This window comes from Arvicanthis niloticus, chromosome 4, assembly GCF_011762505.2.
Source record: "Arvicanthis niloticus isolate mArvNil1 chromosome 4, mArvNil1.pat.X, whole genome shotgun sequence".
In the NCBI taxonomy this organism is placed as follows: Eukaryota; Metazoa; Chordata; class Mammalia; order Rodentia; family Muridae; genus Arvicanthis; species Arvicanthis niloticus.
The window spans coordinates 99,721,513-99,741,346 of NC_047661.1; the positions used below are offsets into that span (position 1 = coordinate 99,721,513).

General features: G+C 45.7%; 1 protein-coding gene across 5 annotated transcripts in view; it reads left to right on the forward strand.

The window, feature by feature from the left end:
* Abca4 (ATP binding cassette subfamily A member 4) overlaps nucleotides 1-19,834 on the forward strand; it is a 134,899-nt gene that overhangs the window by 17,003 nt on the left and 98,062 nt on the right. For all 5 annotated transcript variants that reach the window (XM_076933199.1, XM_034500722.2, XM_076933202.1 and 2 more), the window contains 3 exons: nucleotides 752-879; nucleotides 7,373-7,570; nucleotides 19,393-19,482. In XM_076933199.1, the coding sequence (XP_076789314.1) occupies nucleotides 752-879; nucleotides 7,373-7,570; nucleotides 19,393-19,482 (416 nt within the window). The remainder of the gene's footprint in view (nucleotides 1-751; nucleotides 880-7,372; nucleotides 7,571-19,392; nucleotides 19,483-19,834) is intronic.

Genomic DNA, 19,834 nt, shown 5'->3' on the forward strand with positions numbered 1-19,834 from the left:
AAATTTTTGTGGGAATGACATTGAACTTATAGACTACTCTGGGCATTACTATCGTTTTCACCATATGAATGCTGCAGTCCAGGATCAGAGGAGATCTCATCTTCCACAATTTTCTGACTTCTGTCGCAGCACGTTATCTGGATATAGATAGAAAAGCCACTGATTTTAGTAACTTTTTAACTGATGTTTTTGTCCTCCTAATTCGCAGGAAGTTATCAAAACTATGAATTTTCTGGTAGGGTATACAGGTAGAGCAGGGGTTTCTAGCCTTAGAACCACTGACATCTGTCGGGGAGATGACTCTTTGGGGAGTCATCTGTACACTGCATTGATCTGTCCACTATGAATGTTTAGCAATGTCACTGGTCTCTCTCCCCTGACACTGCCCAAAGATGTCTCTAGATATTGCCAAATATTCCTCCAGAGCCAAAATTCCCCTGCCATAGTTTCTTACCCTTCACTCTCCTGAAAGCCACCTTCTTAGCCCAGGCCTAAAAAGCGCTCTGCTCCCCAACCCACCCTAGGTTAACTTTTCCCACCTTCTTGCCTTCCCATTCTATGGTGTCAGGACTCTTCAGTCGAGTTGTGTGGGTGGCAGATACTGGCAACAGCCACAACCTTCCACAGTTCCCAAGGAAGCCAACAACACAGCCTTCTGAGAGCCGAGCAGAAACATTTTCAGTCAGTTCTAGCTGCTGTTCTTATTTTGACTCATCTCCCTTCAACACGGTCTTCTTTCATTCACATGCAGGAAGAGGATTACAAATCCGAGACATTCTAAAAGATGAAGAGATACTGACACGATTTCTCACGACAAACATTGTCTTGCCTGACTCAGTTGCCCATCTTCTGGTCAACTCCCAACTTCGCGTGGAGCAGGTAGGTGAGGCTCATTGGAGAGGGAGAAGCACCCAGCCTGAGAAAGAGAAAGGTTATTTGGTTTCCTTTCTCTTTTGCCTCCATGTTCAGAATTCATGACTCATACTCCATATTCAGGGGCATGCCTGGGGGTTAAGGAGTCACTAAGCTTCCCCTCGCAGGACTCTGAAGCAGCACCAGTACCCATAAGACTCCCCAGGGTTTTGAAACTTGAAGGAAGCAGAGCAATCATGAGGCTGAACCTACCCTGTAGAGAAGGGGAATCTCACCATCTATTTACTAATCAAATCTTGAAATATACTTGACAGCTGTAAGTACTAGAGCAGTGCGGACCGGACAGGCAAAGCCCATGACTCAGGATACTGACATCCCACAGGAGGGTTGATGTAAACAGAGACTCTCTTGTGTCTTGTGCTGTTGGGAGTCATTATGTAAGGATAAGAGTTCCCCTACTAAGGAGAAAGTTGGTCAAGCACTCAAGGGAAAAGCTCCAGCCAAGAACTCTTGTGTGTGTGTGTGTGTGTGTGTGTGTGTGTGTCTGTGGGTGTGTCTGTGTGTTAGGGGCTGGAGAGATGGCTTAGTGATTAAAAGCACACACTGCTCTGTGTGGTGGTTTGAATAAGAATGGCCTTCATAGCCTCCAGTATTTGAATGCTTAGTCAGCAGCTTGTGAAAGTGTTTGAAAGGAGTAGAAGGTTTAGGTATGGCCTTGTTGGAGGAAATGTGTCACTGTGGGTGTGTTTTGAGGTTTTAAAAGCACACGCCAGGCCCAGTCTCTCTCTTCCTGCCTGCAGATCAGAATGTAGCTCTCAGTTACTGCTCTAGTCTGACAAATACTTGCCATCTTTCCCACCATAATAATGACTAACCTCTGAAACTTTAATCAATGTCCCAATTAAATGCTTTCTTTTGTAGCAGTTGCCTTGACCATGTGTTTTTCTAGCATACAGAGTGGCTATCTAGAACAAGAACTAAGACGGGACCCAAGTGTGGTTTCCAGCACCCCGTCAGTTGGCTTACAACCTCCTGTAACTCCAGCTTCTAGGGGCTCCCACATGTCTAGTCTCCTTGGGCACCTGCACTCATGTGAGCACATCTGTACACAGAAAGATACACACAGACATATAATTAAAATAACCCTTTAAAAAAAAAAAAAAGAACAGGGTGGATAAAGGGTGACTCTAACAGTTACCACATCTGACAAGGGCAGAAGGGTCACCTCTGTATTCCTGGGCCACATGCTTTCCAGCTCGTTCTAGATATTTCTGACCCCTCTATAAATTTATTTCATTCATTTTAATAATTTTCAATTACTGTTAGTATTATTGTATATTATAATTATTATTATGTTAATAGTTACAGAAATGCATGACTGTCACATCTATTTGCTTCTGTCCCTTATAGTAATCCTGAAATGGGACAAAGAGGGAAACTGAGGCATGTAGTGACAAAGTTATTCTGCACAGACTTCTACAACTAAAACTCCCCAGATCCTAAGTGGGATTAAGTGCTTCCCACGCCAAGTCCCACACCGAGTCTGACATAATAAACTGGACTGGCTCTCACAGCCCAGTGTCCATTAGCATCCGAGACACAGGAGTACCTGTTAGAAACACAAGTTCCTGGCCCTACCAGCTCAGTCGAGTCCAAACTTTTAAGTATAGGGATGGCTGTTTGTATTAGCAAGCTTCCTGGGAGACTAACAAGCTCAGGCTGGAGGGCCATTGTTCTTGTGGACAGGACCCCAGCCCGACTCCAGGGGACACCAAAGCATAAGTTGGGAATTTCAGAGTGTGAGTCAGTCTTGAGATGAAGGTTTACACAAGATGCTGTCATCTGGGTCCAGATGAGGGAGGAGATCCTCCCCACCTGGTGGGAACAGCTGATGAAGGGGTTTTTATGCTGGTTCTCCACACCACAATGAAGGAGCCCATGCCTGCTTTCTGATCATCCAGACTCTGTGGTTATCCCTGGAAACAGACAAGCAAAGAAGAGTCAGTTCCTGATGAGGCCGAGCATCTGGGCCGACTGCCTGGCACAGCCTGCCTTCCATCTTCATCACTGGGAGTTGTCATCAGCACTGATGGCCCAGTTTTCCCGTTTGCTTTTTCTACAGCTCATAAAATTCTAGTCCTGGCAATGCCTGTGACAATTTCCAGTTGGTAATAAAAGGGAGGCTGAGATAAGGGTTGGGATTTAGGGGAAATTTCCTTCAAGCTTGTACCGCCATGACCTTTGGAGTTCAAGTGGCTGCTGCCCTCTTGGCACCAGGACTGAGGTTCTTTACGGAGAGAACGGGGAGCCAGGTCACCAGGTTGTGCTACCGGCTCCTGACTGGAGTAGCCAGTGCTCTGAGATCAGCAAGACCCACAGCTTCCCTGTCACTCCTGGGAGGCCACTCTCTGCCCCGAAACGGCTCCCTTTGTATCTCCCAGGCCACCTTGCTTCTCAGCTGGTCACCCACCCCTCCACCCTCATCTTGACTTCTTCTAAGTTCTGTGACCTTTATCCAACATGGCCGTTAGAACTTGCAGCCACAGTGTCGACACGCCTTTTCAGTGTCCCTGGCGGAAGCTGTGATTCACCATCTCCGCTAAGCAGGACTCTTTGCTCATCAGCATCTGTAGTTTCCTTCCGTTCCGTTCTTTCTGGTACAGCTCTGAAGGGCATCTCAATACCACTTTGCTTCTAGGAAATCATTGAACGAAGCGAGGAGTCCAGTTCTATCTCCTTCCATCTGTCCAGCCTTAAAAAACTCCTATGGAAGCTTCAGGGCGCAGTCCAGACGGTGCATCCTCAATGAAGACCTCATAAGCCTCCTTTCCTTACCCAGTCCTCGCTCCTCCTTACTCACCAGAGTTAGAAAGCGCTGGCGAGTCTCTCGGAGTCAGATCTCTTCGAGGTCCACACTCTGTGTGAATCACATGAATGCACCTCTCTATGTCTGTTCCCCCACCACCAAAATGCTTACCATACATGGTGGCGATAAGAAGAGATTGAAAAAATTAGTATGTGCGAACCACTTCAAATGTTGCCAGACACCCTTAATAAGCACCAAGTACTTTGTCACCATTATTTTTTGAGACAGGCAATCATATAACCCAGGCTGACTTCAAATTCACTGTTAGCTGAGGATGGCCTTGAACTTCTGATCTTCCTGCCTCTACCTCCTGAGTGCTGGGATTATAGGCCAGCCCTGTAACTGCCATGGCTGGTAAATTCTAGGAGCTTTGACTAACTACTCTCTTGCTCTCTCTTCCTCCCCTTCTCTCTCCCACCAACTGTTTCTCTCGATCTCTCTTCTAAGGCAGGCTTGACACCCAGAGTGTCACACATAGTAGGCAGGTATTCTGCCACTGAGTTTATCTCAGCCCTGACTGAACTTTCTGATTCTTCTTTCACGGTCTAGTTTTGGTTTATTTGATCTTACACTTATACTGTCTAACTGCCAGTATATGCATCTAGTTAGAGAACTCGTCAAAAGACAGGAAGCCTGTGTTACTCACCTCTAGATTCTCCAGTCACCATCCTGATCCCTGAACAATAGTTCAGTGAATAACATTGAAAGAGTAATTGATTGGATAAGTGAGATTTTGTCAATTAGGTTTTTGTTTGTTTGTCAATTTGGCCTTGACTAGAGTTCTCTGAGAAAAGGGAAGCTCAATTAAGAAAATGCCTCCATAAGATCAGATTGTAGGTGAGCCTATAGGGCTTTTTTTGGTTTTTTGGGGGGTTTTTTTTGTTTTGTTTTTTTTGTTGTTGTTGTTGTTGTTTTGTTTTTTGAGACAAGGTTTCTCTGTATAGCCCAGGCTGTCCTAGAACTCACTCTGTAGACCAGGCTGGCCTTGAATTCAGAAATCTGTCTGCCTGCCTCTGCCTCCCAAGTGCTGGGATTAAAGGCGTGCACCACCACTGCCCAGCCGGGCATTTTCTTAATTAGTGACTGATGAAGAGGACTCTCAGCCCATTGTGGGTGGTGCCATCCCTGGGCTGGTGGTCCTGGGTTCTATAAGAAAGCAGGCTGAGCAAACCACGAGGAACAAGCCAGTAAGCAATACCCCTCCATGGCCTCTGCATCAGCTCCTGCCTCAAGGTTCCTGCTCTGTTTGAATTCCTGTCCTGGCTTTGATCAGTGATAAACAGAGATGAGGAAGCATAAGCCTAATAAACCCTTTCCTCCCCAAGTGGCTTGGTCACGGTAAGCAACAGTGACCTTAATGAAGACAGTATCCATCATATTGGCATGTAAGCAAGTCAGTGCGGCATTTTCTTAATTGCCGTCTGATGTGGAAGGGCCCAGCCCACTGTAGGCAATACCATCCTTGGGATTGCCAGGTGGTCCTGCAGAGTATAAGAAAGAAGGCTGAGCAAGCCATGGAGAGCAAGCTAGTAAGCGGCACTCTTCCATGGCTTCTGCTTCAGTTCCCACCTCGAACTTCCTGTCTTGAGTTCCTGCCCTGACTTCCCCTCATGATGGACTGTAAATTATGAAATGAAATAAACCTTTTCCTCCCCAAGTTGCTTTCGGTCATGGAGTTTCATTCCAGCAATGGAGAGAAAACTAGGACACTAGTTAATCCCTATGTACGTGTGTTGTTGCCTGGTCCCCTTTCATCAGCTTCTTCCTCTGGAGTATGAGAGGACCAGACAAAATGAACTTATGAATATGGTTTGAGCTTCTGTCTAGAGAGAGGATGGGCTTTTGCCCAGAGATACAAAATGAGGTGGGGGCAAAGGCAGAATGATCTGTGGGAACACCCTATTACAGGTCCCCAGACTGATTGGCAAGAACTGATCTACCATCAGCCTGCGCCTCATGGAGGGACCAGTGTAGTCTCCATGTTTCTGTGAGGGTGACAGAGCCTGGGCCTGCTCTGCTTTCCAGTGTGGAGGTCTGTGTGATTAGGAGTTACACAGTGTCTTCAGGCCTTAGTCTTATGAATTTGTTCCATGGTACAGAGTCTGGAACTCTGGGATGCTAGTGAACATTCTAGGCAACCAAGAAGCCCCGGCTAGGGTTGAGACCTCTTCTTTTCCATATTAGTAGTGGAGGGCATCATAGTCATGATGTTCCAAGTCACTGTCTGTGAGCGTCTAAGGGGTGTGGGCTGTGGGCTGTCTAGGCCTAGGATTGTGGATAAAATCCGAGTTATATATTTGATTCAGAATTTTAGAGAATCACAAAAAAAAAAAAATTCACCATAATTATGCTCCCTTTGTAATTTTTTTGAGACACACTAAAAGTTATTTGTTGTATAGCTGAAATTAAAATTTGCTTTTATTTATTTATTTATTTATTTATTTATTTTGGTTTTTCGAGACAGGGTTTTTCTGTGTAGCCCTGGCTGTCCTGGAACTCACTCTGTAGATGAGGCTGGCCTCAAACTCAGAAATCCACCGGCCTCTGCCTCCCAAGTGCTGGGATTAAAGGCGTGCGCCACCACCATCCCCTGAAATTCAAATTTAACTGTGTCAGGTATGAGGCTTGCTCCTGTAATGTCAGGAAACTGAGATAAGAAATGAGACTGAGATAGGAAAATTACTTAAGCTATGGAATAATTTCCAGGTCAGCCTGGGCTACGACGGTGAGGCCCTGCCTCAAATAATCAAGCAAACAAAAAACAGTAACAAAAATAAAAATCAAACTGATCTGGCCATCTTATGTTTTTATGTGGTCATTCTAGTAGGAAGAAGTTGGTCAATGTCACTGTAAATGTTCTTGCTACTCCTCCACTTCAGTCACTGGGAGAAGGTCCTGATGGCACCTTAGCTTCCTCTTCCATGGAGATCTCTCAATCTTTACAAAGCTTGCTGATAAAGTGAGGCTTGAGGTAGGGTTTGAATTTTATGACCATGAACTTGAAGGCTTAAGGCCACACAGGTTTATTATGTGATGATTCTCCAGGTCAGAAGTCTGAAAGTCAGGTGCCATTAAGTCACATTCTTCACCGAGATGTCTAAAGGAAAACCTATTTTCTCATCTTAGCCACCTTCTACAGACGGTACACACTTCTTGGCCGGAGGTTCCCTCCATTTTTGAGATGATCAATGGCCTGTCAAGCCTTCTTGCAGTTCAGTACCACACAGCTTTTCTTCCACCTCCTGCCAGCATCACGTACTCTTATATGACGTCACCCGGATGATGACTCAAAATAATCTGTGTTTTTGGAGTTTTGTTTGGTTTTACTTTCTTCTCCGTGTAGCCCTGGTTGTCCTGGAACTCCCTCTGTAGACCAGGGTGGCCTCTAATTCACAGATCCGCCCCCCTCACCTCTACTGGGATTAAAGGCATTTGCCACTATCAGTGCTCAGCTAATCTGTGTGTGTTAAACCAACTAGTTAGCAGACATACTCCGTCTGCTCTGTCCATCCCCTTTGGCCTGGAATGTGGTCTGTCCGTCAGGCTTGTGGGTCAGGATGTGGTACCCTTGTTCAGGAGGGTGGTAATGTTTTCCTACAAGGATTTCTCTAGCATCTTTTCTTCTCCCTACAGTTTGCTTATGGAGTCCCAGACTTGGAACTGACAGACATCGCCTGCAGCGAGGCCCTCTTACAACGCTTCATCATCTTCAGCCAGCGTTGGGGGGCACAGGCTGTACGCGATGCCCTGTGTCCCCTCTCCCAGGTCACCCTACAGTGGATGGAAGACACTCTGTATGCCAATGTAGACTTCTTCAAACTCTTCCGTGTGGTAAGGAAAGGGTTCCACGCACCTTACTTGGGAGGCGATTCCTGGGAGCAGGCTGGCCATTGGAGAATTGACATTAAGGAATGTGTGTGCTTGACGCTCATGAGAAGTCTTGAGGATAATCCAGAACCCTAGTTCTTCTAGAAGAGTAGCAAGAGAACGGAGTTAGGTTTACCCCTGAGCATGTGATGTGGTAGATGTATATTCACCCCAAATGTGAAAAGAATGCTCTCCATCCTCTGCAGATTAGTGAGTTCTCAGCTCATGGTTACAGGCAAGACATTGACTCCATCCTGGTTCTAATGTTCATCTAGACAACAAGTATGATACTTCCAGGGTGTCCGACCTTTTGACATTGTAACATGACATTGTCATCTATAGGTGTATTGGGATTCCTACATAGCTACCTTGGAATCTGCAGCCTGTGGGCCATAAGTTGGACATACCTATGTGTAAAATGGTAGGAAAAGGTAAGGAGAGAGAAAAACTGTGCAAAGCATTCATAAATTACAACAAATGAGGGAGGGGTTCATATTCTTTCTTATTGATCTGTACTTGAGCCCCAAAGGTGTTCTTTCTAGATAGAAAAACAAAATAGAAAAGTTCATAATCTCAACATTTTGGGAATGCTGGATGGTTAAACCAGCCTTCTGCTCTAGAGCTGTAGCCAGACTCCCAGAGTCCATGGATGTCGCCTTTTGCTAGAAAGGTACAGTGGAGCACAGAGGTGTCAAACTTTATGATGTATGAAATCATCAGAGGTTGCAGAACCACACAAGTTCAAGTCCCCAGCCCTGCTGGTGGGGAGCTGCTTCATTCCTTAGGTGATTCTTATGGGGGTCCCTAGAGGCCACACTTAGCAGTGTTCATTAGAATCCTTTAGAAAAGATAGAGTGTTTCTAGCACCCCAATTGTATATTTCTTTTTGCTTATATTTTAATTTCTGAAACTGTGCCAAGAGGAATGTTACTCACTAAGATATTGAGGTATTCTAAAGTTATTATGGAATTTACATCTTTTTTTGTTTTCATGGTTGTTTTCTCAAATCTCAGAAAATATTCCACCCCTCTCTCTTGTTCTCTCCCCTCCCTCTAGTTCTCCCTCTTGCTCTTTAATGCTCTCTTTCCCTTGCTCTTGCTCTGTCTTCCTCTCTGTAGCTCTCTGTGTAGCCATGGTTGCCTTGGAACTCCCTCCATAGACCCTCTCTCTAGCCTTCTCTCTTGCTCTCTCTCCTCCTTTCTAGCTCTCTTGTTCTCTCTCTCTCTCTCTCTCTCTCTCTCTCTTTTCTCCCTCTCTCCCCCCCCCCCCCCCAGCTTGTCTTTAAGCTGGGGACAGGGTTGTTGCTGAGTTGGTAAGAGTGCTTGCCTTCCATGCACAAAGCCAGGGTTAGCTCCGAATCACACATAAACATCTGTAATCCCAGCACTTAGGAGGCGGGGGCAGGAATGCCAGACTTTAATGATCATCTTCAGCTAGCCTAGGACACAGGAGGCCTTGTCTTTGGGAGAAAATACACAGAAAAGGAAAGAAAGGAGACTAAAAGAAGCCAGATGAATTCTTTAAAATGAATCAAAATAAAATAGGCCTCATAGTTTCTGGCAGAGTTTATTTTGAATTTCCCTTGGAAGTTACTGTGTAATTTCCCCCAGCTCATTGAGATGGGCCTCCAAAGTAGGTAAAAGGGGTCAGGACCTGAGGAGGCCACCACAAATTGTCTAGGGCCTCAGAGATGCTCTTGATGCTTCCCATACTGCAGAGAGAACTAACAGCCAGTGGCCGGAACATTTCTGTCCTACAGCAGACTACAAGAACAACCCTTGCCTCCTCTGGGGCACGGTCTTTAGTTCTCTAAGTCCTGGGTAGAGCCTGATGAGATTTGCATCTGGACAAAATTATCCATTAGTGACTAGACCTTGTGTTAGTCAGTTCTGCGTTACCATAACACATACCCTACCTCATCTGTCAGAGAAAAGGCTTCCTTTGGTTGACAGTTTTAGAGATCCCAGTCTGTGATGGATGGGCCTCATCATTCTGAGTCCTGTAACGAGGCAGCACATTGTGCTAATAATCCACTCATTTCTTGGCCAGGAAGCAAAAGAGAACAAGGTAGAGTCTTGGAGTTCCCACCATGCCCTTCAATGGCAGACCTTCCGATAGTCCAAAGACCTCCTTCTAGGCCCTATCCCTTTCATGTTCCACCATCCCCACTAGTGTCAGGATGGAGATCGTGCCTTTAACAAATGGGCCTTTGTGTGACACGCAAGATACCAACTATAGTTGACCCCTTGCTGGGGCTACTGATCTGGGTGTTTACTTATCAAACAAGACCAGAAACCCTTCTTAGTTTGGGTTTTATTGCTATGAAGAGACACTATGACCAAGGCAAGTCTTTTTTAAAGGACAACATTTAACTGGGGCAGGTTTACAGTATCAGAGGTTCAGTCCATTATCATCACGATGGGGCACTTCCATGGCAGCGTCCGGGCAGACATGGTACTGGAGAAGGAGCTGAGAGTTCTGTATCTTGATCCAGAGGCAGCCAGGAGACTAGATTCCACACTGGGCATAGCTTGAGCATAGGAGTCCTCAAAGCTGGTCCCCACAGTGACACAATTCCTCCAACAAGGCCTCACCTCCTAATAGTGCCACTCCCTATGGCCAAACATTCAAACACATAAATTTATGGGAGTCATTCTTATTCAAACCAGCATACCTTTCTTCTGCTGTTCATTGGGTTTAGAAACCAGAAGTTTCACTAGTCTCCCTCACTTACTTAGATGTACCTGCCCTGTACAGCTGTAGCAGGTACTTGCAGGGGCCAAGCACCGAAGGGAGGCCTTGGTGCCAACACTGAGCCTCCTACTCTGACTTAGCTCACAAACAATCCAACCAACCTGTTCAAAGCTCCTCAGCCGAGAAAGCCCGGCACAAACAACACTGGTCCCTGAGAGCAGCAGTCCTCAGCTTAGCTGAACACAGAGTCACCAGGAATGCTTTAACAGCTGCATGTGTGGGGATGGGGACACAGTTCAGTTGTAGAGAACTTGCCCAAGAAGCCTGCTAAGCCCTGGGTTTGATCTCCAGCTCTGTAAAAACCTAACCATGGTAGTGTACACCTGTAATTCCAGTGCGTGGGGAGTTGGAGGCACAAGGATAGAAATATAAGGTCACCGTTGGCTACAGGAGGCATTTAAGGCCCGGCTAGACTAAATGAGACCCTGTCTCAAAAAGAAAAAAAAAAACAAAACAAAACAAAAAAACAAGGTACACTTCTAGCCCCCAAAGTATAGGCTACTTGGGTATTTTCGAGATCTTTGCAGATAATTCCAAGTTCCAACCAGGGTCAAAAAATTTTATCAACCTGAACAAAGGGAGTTTGACTTTACAAGCTCAGTTTCTATAGACGAAACAGTAATACTCGTAACCCAAATACTTCTGGGCTTCAAGAATAATACGTGTAACCCAAATACCTCTGGTGCTTCAGAGGTGATCAGCCCGATCTTTTTCTTAAAGAGAGGGAAGGAGGCAAAGGTGGGTGGGGCAGAGGAAAACACCGGGTCCTGCTTCTGCTTCAATGAGGAAAGAATTGAGTGAAGTAGAACACGTGAGCGCCTAGCAAAGTGTAAACACCCTGTCTAGTCGTCTGGTGCCCTTGAAATGCGCCTTCCCCGGTACAAATGAGCAGGGCAGCTAAACATTAAAAGCAAATAAATTACTAATGAAGAACTTAAAAGAAATAGCAAGCATTAAATGAGATGTTGCTTTCATTGTTTCCTGTTCCCATCCTGGTTTTAGGAAAATATTCCCCAGGCAGGCACAGGGTGGCCAGGGCAGACCCCACGGCCCCCTGGAGGAACATGGCCTGGCTGTTATTGCAGCTGGTTGGCGCACAGCCACTGTCATTCCGGCCTGGGGGTAGGGGTGGGGGGACGCTGGCCGGGCCCTTCTCCTGGGTTGTTTCTTGTGCACACGTAGCCCTTGTATAAATACGGTTTTATTAAATGCCAAGTCACTTCTCATTAACAAAGAAGGAGGAAAAAATCCCAGTAAGCCACTGTGACCGGCACCTACCCCTGCTGGGTACAGAGCAAGGGTGGGGGTAGGGTGGGAGCAACCTCCAGACCTGGGAATCTGTGGAGCTGAGGGAACATAGTGGGAGTTAGCACCAACTGGGGCCAGCTGTGTTTTTCCTCTTTCCTTCAGAGGTCAGAACTGGATGTTGTCATCTTCAAATAATCCAAAAGCCTTGCTCTACCCAACCCTGTCACTTAGTGTCTCCTCTGTGTCTCGGTCTCTCTCTCTCTCTCTCTCTCTCTCTCTCTCTCTCTCTCTCTCTCTCTCACACACACACACACACACACACACACACACACACACACACACACACACACATTTGTATCTGAGTCGGGGAAGCACAGAACAAATCAGGTGGCTGGATTTTCTCCATGGTTTAGCCTCTCCTGGATTCACCTCCAACGCTCTGCTCTAGCGTGAAGACATTCATTTTCACCTGGGACTTTTTCAAGCTAACAGCAGGCAACCTGAAACCCAGAGGTTCAGAGCTGAACCCAGGGCATCATTACTGCCAGCTACCAAAAATGTTCTCACCTCATTAAAAAGCAAACAAACAAAAACCAACAACAACAGAACCTGTATATCTATCCCTTTAATACTTCAGTGTGTTTCGGTGAGGGGTTGGAGGATCCCCATCTGATTTGGCTCAGGTTGTGCAGGCCCCTCTGCCCCTCCATCCCGTTTTCTACCCCACCTCACCCCTCCCACCTTCCTGTTTTCTCGCCCACTCCTGTGCACAGCTTTGAAATCTTGCTGAGAAGCAAATCTGTCCGTTGTCTGTGGATGTTTATTTGTGGAAATTCAGCCGAGATGAGGCGGATGCTAAGACCGCCATTCTGGGAAATCTTGAGTTTCCCCCGCCCTTTCCCCCTCCTCCGTGGCTGTGGATGGAGGAAAGCTGGCTTTTGGGATTACAACTTTTCTCTCTTGTCAATGTTCCTGCTGTAGCACAGTTCGGCTTCGTTTTTTTAACTCTCCCTCAATTTCTATGCCGCTGTGGCTGTCTCTGTTGCTCTCCTGTCCTTGTGACTCTTGGCTGGCCGAACACTGAGTTACAGAGAAGAAAAGGCCCAGTCTTGGGGGTCCTGACTACATGCGGCTGCCCATGTCCTGCTTCACTCTTGGCTCTGCTCCCTGAATTCCTGAGTCACCGGGAATAAACAGAGGGAGGACTGCCCATAGCCTGGTGAGAGCTGACCTTGCTTTCTGCTCCCTGGGGTCACTGGCCTGCAGTTTGTTAAATTTCAACTATGTGTTCCAATTTTCAAGTGGCTTTTTGCTGTGCACAATTCTCTGGGGAAACCCCACATCTCCTGGGTTTAACAATAATGTCTCATTAGTGACTTTACCTCCATGATATATTCCGTCCGTCCCCTCTCCCTCCCTCCTTCTGGATTGCCGTGTCTACCTAGCTTTCAGGAAGAAAAAAAGAAATCAAATTCCAGTGCAAGCAGTAGTGTATGTGTGTTGGATGGGCGTTGTGGGGGTGCAGTGTGGGGTGCAGTGTGTATGTGTGAGGGTATGTGGCAGGCAGAAACAAAACTTAGACAGAAACTGAGTTTGCAAAACCATTAAGCCACACTAGAATTATTTGGCTTACAGCATTTGTAGCACCCCCCCCCCCCCCATCTACATCAACCAAACCAGTGGTTATCAGGGTGGGGGTCCCCTTGGCAAATAGATTTCAATAAAGAAGAAAGTAGAAGGGAGGTTTTTTAACGTGCCTGGGGCTAACGCTCTTATCATTTGCTTGTCTTGCTTTCCTTAGGCTCCAGATACATACAGTAAGCTAGGACTTGTTTTCTTGACAGACCACATGTGACTTTATAGACTGAGGAAGAAAGAATCCCTGATGGTCAGAGCTAAAGTGACTTGGGACAGAAACCAGTCCCTGGGACAGCTGCCGGTTCGGATGGTGGGGTCTGGCATCTCTGCCTGAGCTCAGTCAATATAGATCACGTACTTACGATGTGTGATACCCACATGCTAGATAACAGGTTTCCTCCAGTGTAAATCGGCGTTTGGAAGGATTTTTGGCTCCTGATACTTCAGCCGTCTGCACAACAGTAGCTCTGAATTGGTTTTATGGACTAGGATCATGTTTGAGAATCTGACACCGGCTCTAAGTCTTTCCCTAGGGAATGCAAGTCCCCATAGATGTGATGGGGTGGAGACTTATGGGAGCCACTGGAATCAGACCCCAGGTTAAAAGCTATTGCAATGAAATTTCCTACCTACCTACCACTAATACACAAGTACCCCAGTGGGTCTCATATACAAAATAAGATGTTTCTTTTTTGTTTTCAAGAGTTAAACTAACTCTAAAAGTTTAGAGTGGAAACATAGATGACACAGATCTGTCCTCTACCCCCACCCCACTCCCCAGAAGCACTTACATGAATTCATATGTGCACAGAATCTATTATACACAGGCCAAGATCACTCAGGACAGTGACAGGACCACAGTACCCACACGTGTCACAGCTCTGACAAGGTGGACACTGAAGATGCTGAGACTGTGTCTATGTTTGGGCACACAAGGGGATTACAGTTAAGAGGTAGAAAGCTTACTTCCATATTCCGAAATTAGAACAGCAGCAGAATTGAGTCATGAGAGAGACTGACCCCATGTCATTGTAACCCAGTATATACTTAGTTCCAGAGTTCAGGCGACAGGTAGGAAATCACAACACAGATGTGACTACATCTGTCCAGCACAGTTTAAGCTAACTCCGAGGACCCTGAGCTGCTACCTGCAGCCCAACCTCAGCACAGGCCAAATGTTTCTTCCTTCTGGGGACAGGCAGGGTACAGAAAGCCATGCTGTTTTCTGGTGTTGTCATTGACCTTGGCTCTTTTCATCAAACTCCTCAGCATTGGCTCTTGAGTGTGGGACCAGTGGTAGAGGACCAGAGTCCTAGGCCACCTGCTGGCACACACAAGCATTCCCCAGTGGCCCAGAGACTGCTTTCTGGCTACGGTCTAACAACTTGCTGTTGTTTATAGAGGACTATCTCTTCCACACTTGTGAAGTTGACAATAAGACTCATTCTACACTCATCTCGCTCGCAGTGAAATTCGTATTAGAGAAAAGATGGAGAACACACTTTGAAACCAAAGACAATTTGCTTATACCAAAGTGAAAGTGTGGGCTGGGGGAGCTCGTTCAGTCAGTGTCTCAGTCAGTAAAGTGGTTGGCCTACAAGTACGAGGGCTTGTGTTCAATACCTAGAACCTATGTGGAGAAGCCAGCTATGGTAGGGCATGCTTATACCCCTGCACTCAGGAGGCAGAGGAAAGTGTATCCCAAGGGCTCACTGGCCAGCCAGCCTAGCACACTTAGCAAGCTCCAAGCCAGTTCAAGACCATGTCTCAAAATTCAAAATTGATTAATTCACTCATTCATTCATTACAGGTTGAATGGTGCCTGAGGAATGGCCCCTGAAGATGTCCTCTGGCCTGTACACACACACACATACATACTCACACACCATACACATGCACATACATATATACATACACCACAAGGCATACACACATACATACACACACCACATAGACATATATAACACTACACACACAGAGACACACAGACACACAAACACACCACACACACATACACACACATATATACATATACCACACATACACACCACATATACACAGACACACATACACATACATACATACATCCCATACATATACCACACACACACATATACTTGCATACATACATATACCACATACACGTAAACACACCAAACACAGAGAGACACACACATACACACACAAACCATATACACATACACACACCACACACACATACACACCACACACAAACATAAACACACAGACACACATACACACACACCACACACACATACATATACCACACACACATACACACATATACCATATATATACAAACACACAGCACACACACAGAGATACACAGACATACAGACTCCCACACACACATACACACACACACACACACACACACACACACACACACACACACACACACATGATAGGGGGTGAGTGGCAGGTGATGGGGGAGAACACACTATGCTCTGCAGTGGCTCCTCACTCCTTCCTCGGACCCCTGGGACTACAGGAAGTTACCTCACAGAATAACCTTTCACTGCCTGCTCCCCTTGGATACCAAACTCAGTTTTGCTTTCATCAGAAACAGACACTAGGGCAGAGGTTGTCAGGAGGGAGAAAGGCCTAGTTTCTGTTGCACTAAGGAAAGTCCCGTAACTTGACTGTTCACAGAACCCAGAGCCCACCCTCTACCTTGGACCTTCAGACACTGTTCCTCCCAGTGTAGGGAGACAGCACGTCTGGATGACCTCTCCCAGTGGAGACGGTTGGCATGTCCCCCCACCCCTCATGTAACTGAGTCTGAATTCTCCACTCATGACGCATTTCCTAGCACGCAGGGCGCCTCTCCTCGTCGCCCCCTCACCACCAAAGCAGTTTCCTCTCTTTTTATCCAGTGCTTAACAACTGTCAGGCTGCAACAAACATGCTTTAAATCCATAGTCATCCAGTTGCCGAGCAACAACTTCCCTCCCGGATAAACCTGGGCTTCCTGTAGCAGCTGCTGGGAAAGAAACCTAGCACGCAGGGCTGCTTGCCCACAGTGTCCACAGCTTCACTTGTGTTTAACTTTTGGTCTAGATGCTTTCAAGACAAGCTACCCATCCCTGAGTCCAGAATCTTTCACTGGCACCCTGAGACCATGTTATCCTCTCTAAGACACTTTTAACCTGATTCTACCTGACTACCCACTCACTGGGTATATGTTCAGCATAGAAATGAATATTGTTTCCAGATCGGCTCCTTTGAGTTAGAGAGAAAAAAAATCCATCAATCATAGGCCAATCCTTTTCTGTGCTGATGAAATGACAGCTCCTGGATCAGTGAATACTATTTTATATGTTTAAGGAGCTGTTACACTTTATTTCACACTGGAAAACAGATAGCAAATTCCAGAGAAAGGAATATATTTTGTCTTTCAATAATCTTAACAGAGGTCTTTAGGAGTCTCTAATGATGACCTTACATCACTTTTTTAAGAGGGTTCACTGCTCAGGGACCATTCAGACTAACCACAATTAATAGAGACACACTGCTGCAACCCTATCTGTATATCCAGTAGTCCTTAAGAAGTCTAATTAGACCTTGATCTCAAGTTATCAGTGCCAATCCCAATGATGCTTTTTCTAGATGCTTCATAAAAATGTGTCATGAGTGGAGAATTCGGTTATTTGTAATTTGAAATACTAAGAAAACTTGCTGACATAGGTATCTGGAGTGCATGTAATAGTAGTATTTGCCACTTTGTTCCTTGACCCTTTTTCTAGAAATGTTTCCATGTTTCTGTTGAAATAAAGTTACAGGCTCTTCTGGTTCTTTTGACAGGAACAGGCCTTATGAATTGGAATTGATAACAGGGAGAGAATTCAAGGAAGAAGTGAGCCCTAAGGGAAATTATCTTGTAATTTATAGCAACATGACTTAAAAGCTAGTGAGCAGATTCAAAGGGAGGCTTGCTGGGAGCCAGGCTTGTTCTGAGATGTAAATGGCTTCTCCCAAACACAAGTCCCTCAGCATTTATCATCCCTGTGGACAATAACTAGGAAGGAAACTGCAGCTGGGCCACCAAGCACACACCAGAGCAGAGGTTTTCTGCCTTCCTAACACTGCGACCCTGTAATACAGTTCCTCATATTGTGGTGGCCCCAACCATAAAATTATTTCATTGCTCCTTCATAACTGTAACTTCGCTACTGTTATGAATCATAATATAAATATCTGATATGCAGGATGTCTGAGATGTGACCCCTGTGAAAGTGTCATTTGACCTCCACAGGGGTCAAATGACATCAACACTTAGCAAATGTATGATTGATAGATTATTATCCAATTACTAGCAAGATTAAAAGAAAGTGTTGACCACACACAAAAATGCATCTCACGCCCTGACCCCAGGCTTCTGCACCCCCCACCCCCACCTCCATCCCTAATCTTGTTTTTATCCAGCTACCTATGCAGGCTGACTCCGATATCTGGCTTTATATTCCTCTCTCCACCCGGTTGCAGACACCTCACCCCCTTCTGTACACAGATACTGCCCTCAACTCATCCTTACAATCATCTCAGACCCTTGTCAGCTCAAGGGTCACCTTCCCAATAGTAGTGGGACAGTCAACTGCCTCCCTGGCAGAGACACTGCCCACAGAACCTAAAATCTCAGGAGATTTTGTCTCTTTCCTACAATACACATTCACGGATTACCTATGTGTATCTGTGCTGAAGATGTAAAAACGAAGCCCATTTCTATGTTTAAGGAGTTTATAATCTGTCATTCTTGAGCTTCCTAATGCTGAGACCCTTTAATACAGTTCTTCGTGTTGTGGTATCCCCCATCATAAAATTATTTGGTTGCTACTTCATAACTGTAATTTGCTACTGTTATGAATCATAATGTAAATATCTGATAAACAGAATATCTGATATGTGATCCCCAAAGGGGGTCATGGTCCGCAGGTTAAAAATCGTTGATGTTGTAGACAGTCATAATACACACACACACACACAGAACTGTGACGACCTGGCCAGAAAGGGTACAAAGGGGACATCTGTGAGCACTGAAGGAGTGCTGGCAGGCCCTGCAGGGCCTGGAGGTGAACAGATGGGCACCCTGTGAATGGCCAGTCTTTGGACTCCACCAGCTATACTCTAGTTTCCCTCCTCTGGGAGTCTCCTCTGGTGTCACCAAACCAGCAATCAGAATCCCTCTGGTATATTTTCTGTCACCATGAGGCTGTCTGTAACTGACTGGTTCAGCAGGGAAACTTGGAATGGGAACCTTTCATTTTTCTGGCACGGGTAAAAGCATTTTATATCTGAAGGTGCCCTTACAGAAGTATAATTGTAAAGGAAAGGGAAGTACAAAATCAGATAGTACTTCTACGTGAGTGTGTGTATGTGTGTGTGTATGTGTGTATGCATGTGTGAGTATGTGTGTATGTATATGTGTGTGTATTATGTATGTGTATGTGTGTGTATGAGTGTGTATATATGTATGTAGGTGTGTCTCTGTGTGTGTATATGATGTGTGTATATGTGTGTATAGTGAGTGTGTATATGTATGTTTGTGCATATGTGTGTGTCTGTGTAAAACATATTTTTGTATAGATGTTTGTGTGTGTACACCTGTATAGATGTGTCTGTATACACATACATGTACAGCTAGAAACTGACATCAGGTGTCTTTTTTTTTTTTTTTTTTTTGTTTTTTTGTTTTGTTTTGTTTTTTCGAGACACGGTTTCTCTGTGTAGTCCTGGCTGTCCTGGAACTCACTCTGTAGACCAGGCTGGCCTTGAACTCAGAAATTCGCCTGCCTCTGCCTCCCAAGTGGCTGGGATCAAAGGTGTGCGCCACCACCGCCCGGCATCAGGTGTCTTTCTTAGCTGTTCTTTGTCTTGCGTTTGGAGACAGGCCTCTCTCTGGCCTAGAGCTCACTGGATTTGTCTAGACAGATGGACAGCAAGTCCTGAGGCTCCCCCTGTCTACCTCCCCAGCTGGGATTGCATGTCTGTGCCATCAAACAGGATTTTATATGGGTGCCAGGATCAAATTCATGCCCCATGTTTATGGGGCAAGCATTCCATGGACTTAGCCATCTCCTCAGGCCTGTAACTACATTAAAAAAATTTTTTTTCCCTGTTGATTCCAGCTCCCCACACTCCTTGACAGCAGTTCTCAAGGAATCAACTTGAGATTTTGGGGAGGAATATTATCTGACCTGTCACCAAGAATGCAAAAGGTAAGAACCCGGATGTCATAATAAAACTACAATTTATTATGCCTTCAGACTGTTCTAACATACTCATTATATCAGGTAAGTCCATTGTACCTCTTGCCTGTTAAGGAGAAACTCATTTGCTCTTTCTATCCAGTGGTTTAATGGCGTTAGCTCATGTCCGACACCATCTGTGCTCCTAGGTAGGAGGGGAAAAGAAAATGACAATTCCCGTGATGCTTCATCTAGACATAAGTACCAGCAGAGCCACAACTTGTCTGCAGTAACGTGACTCATCACGGACTTGCATCTGCATCTAAGGCTTTCTAGGACGAAGTGATGCAGTAAGCAACGTGCCACCCGCAACAGTAGCAGA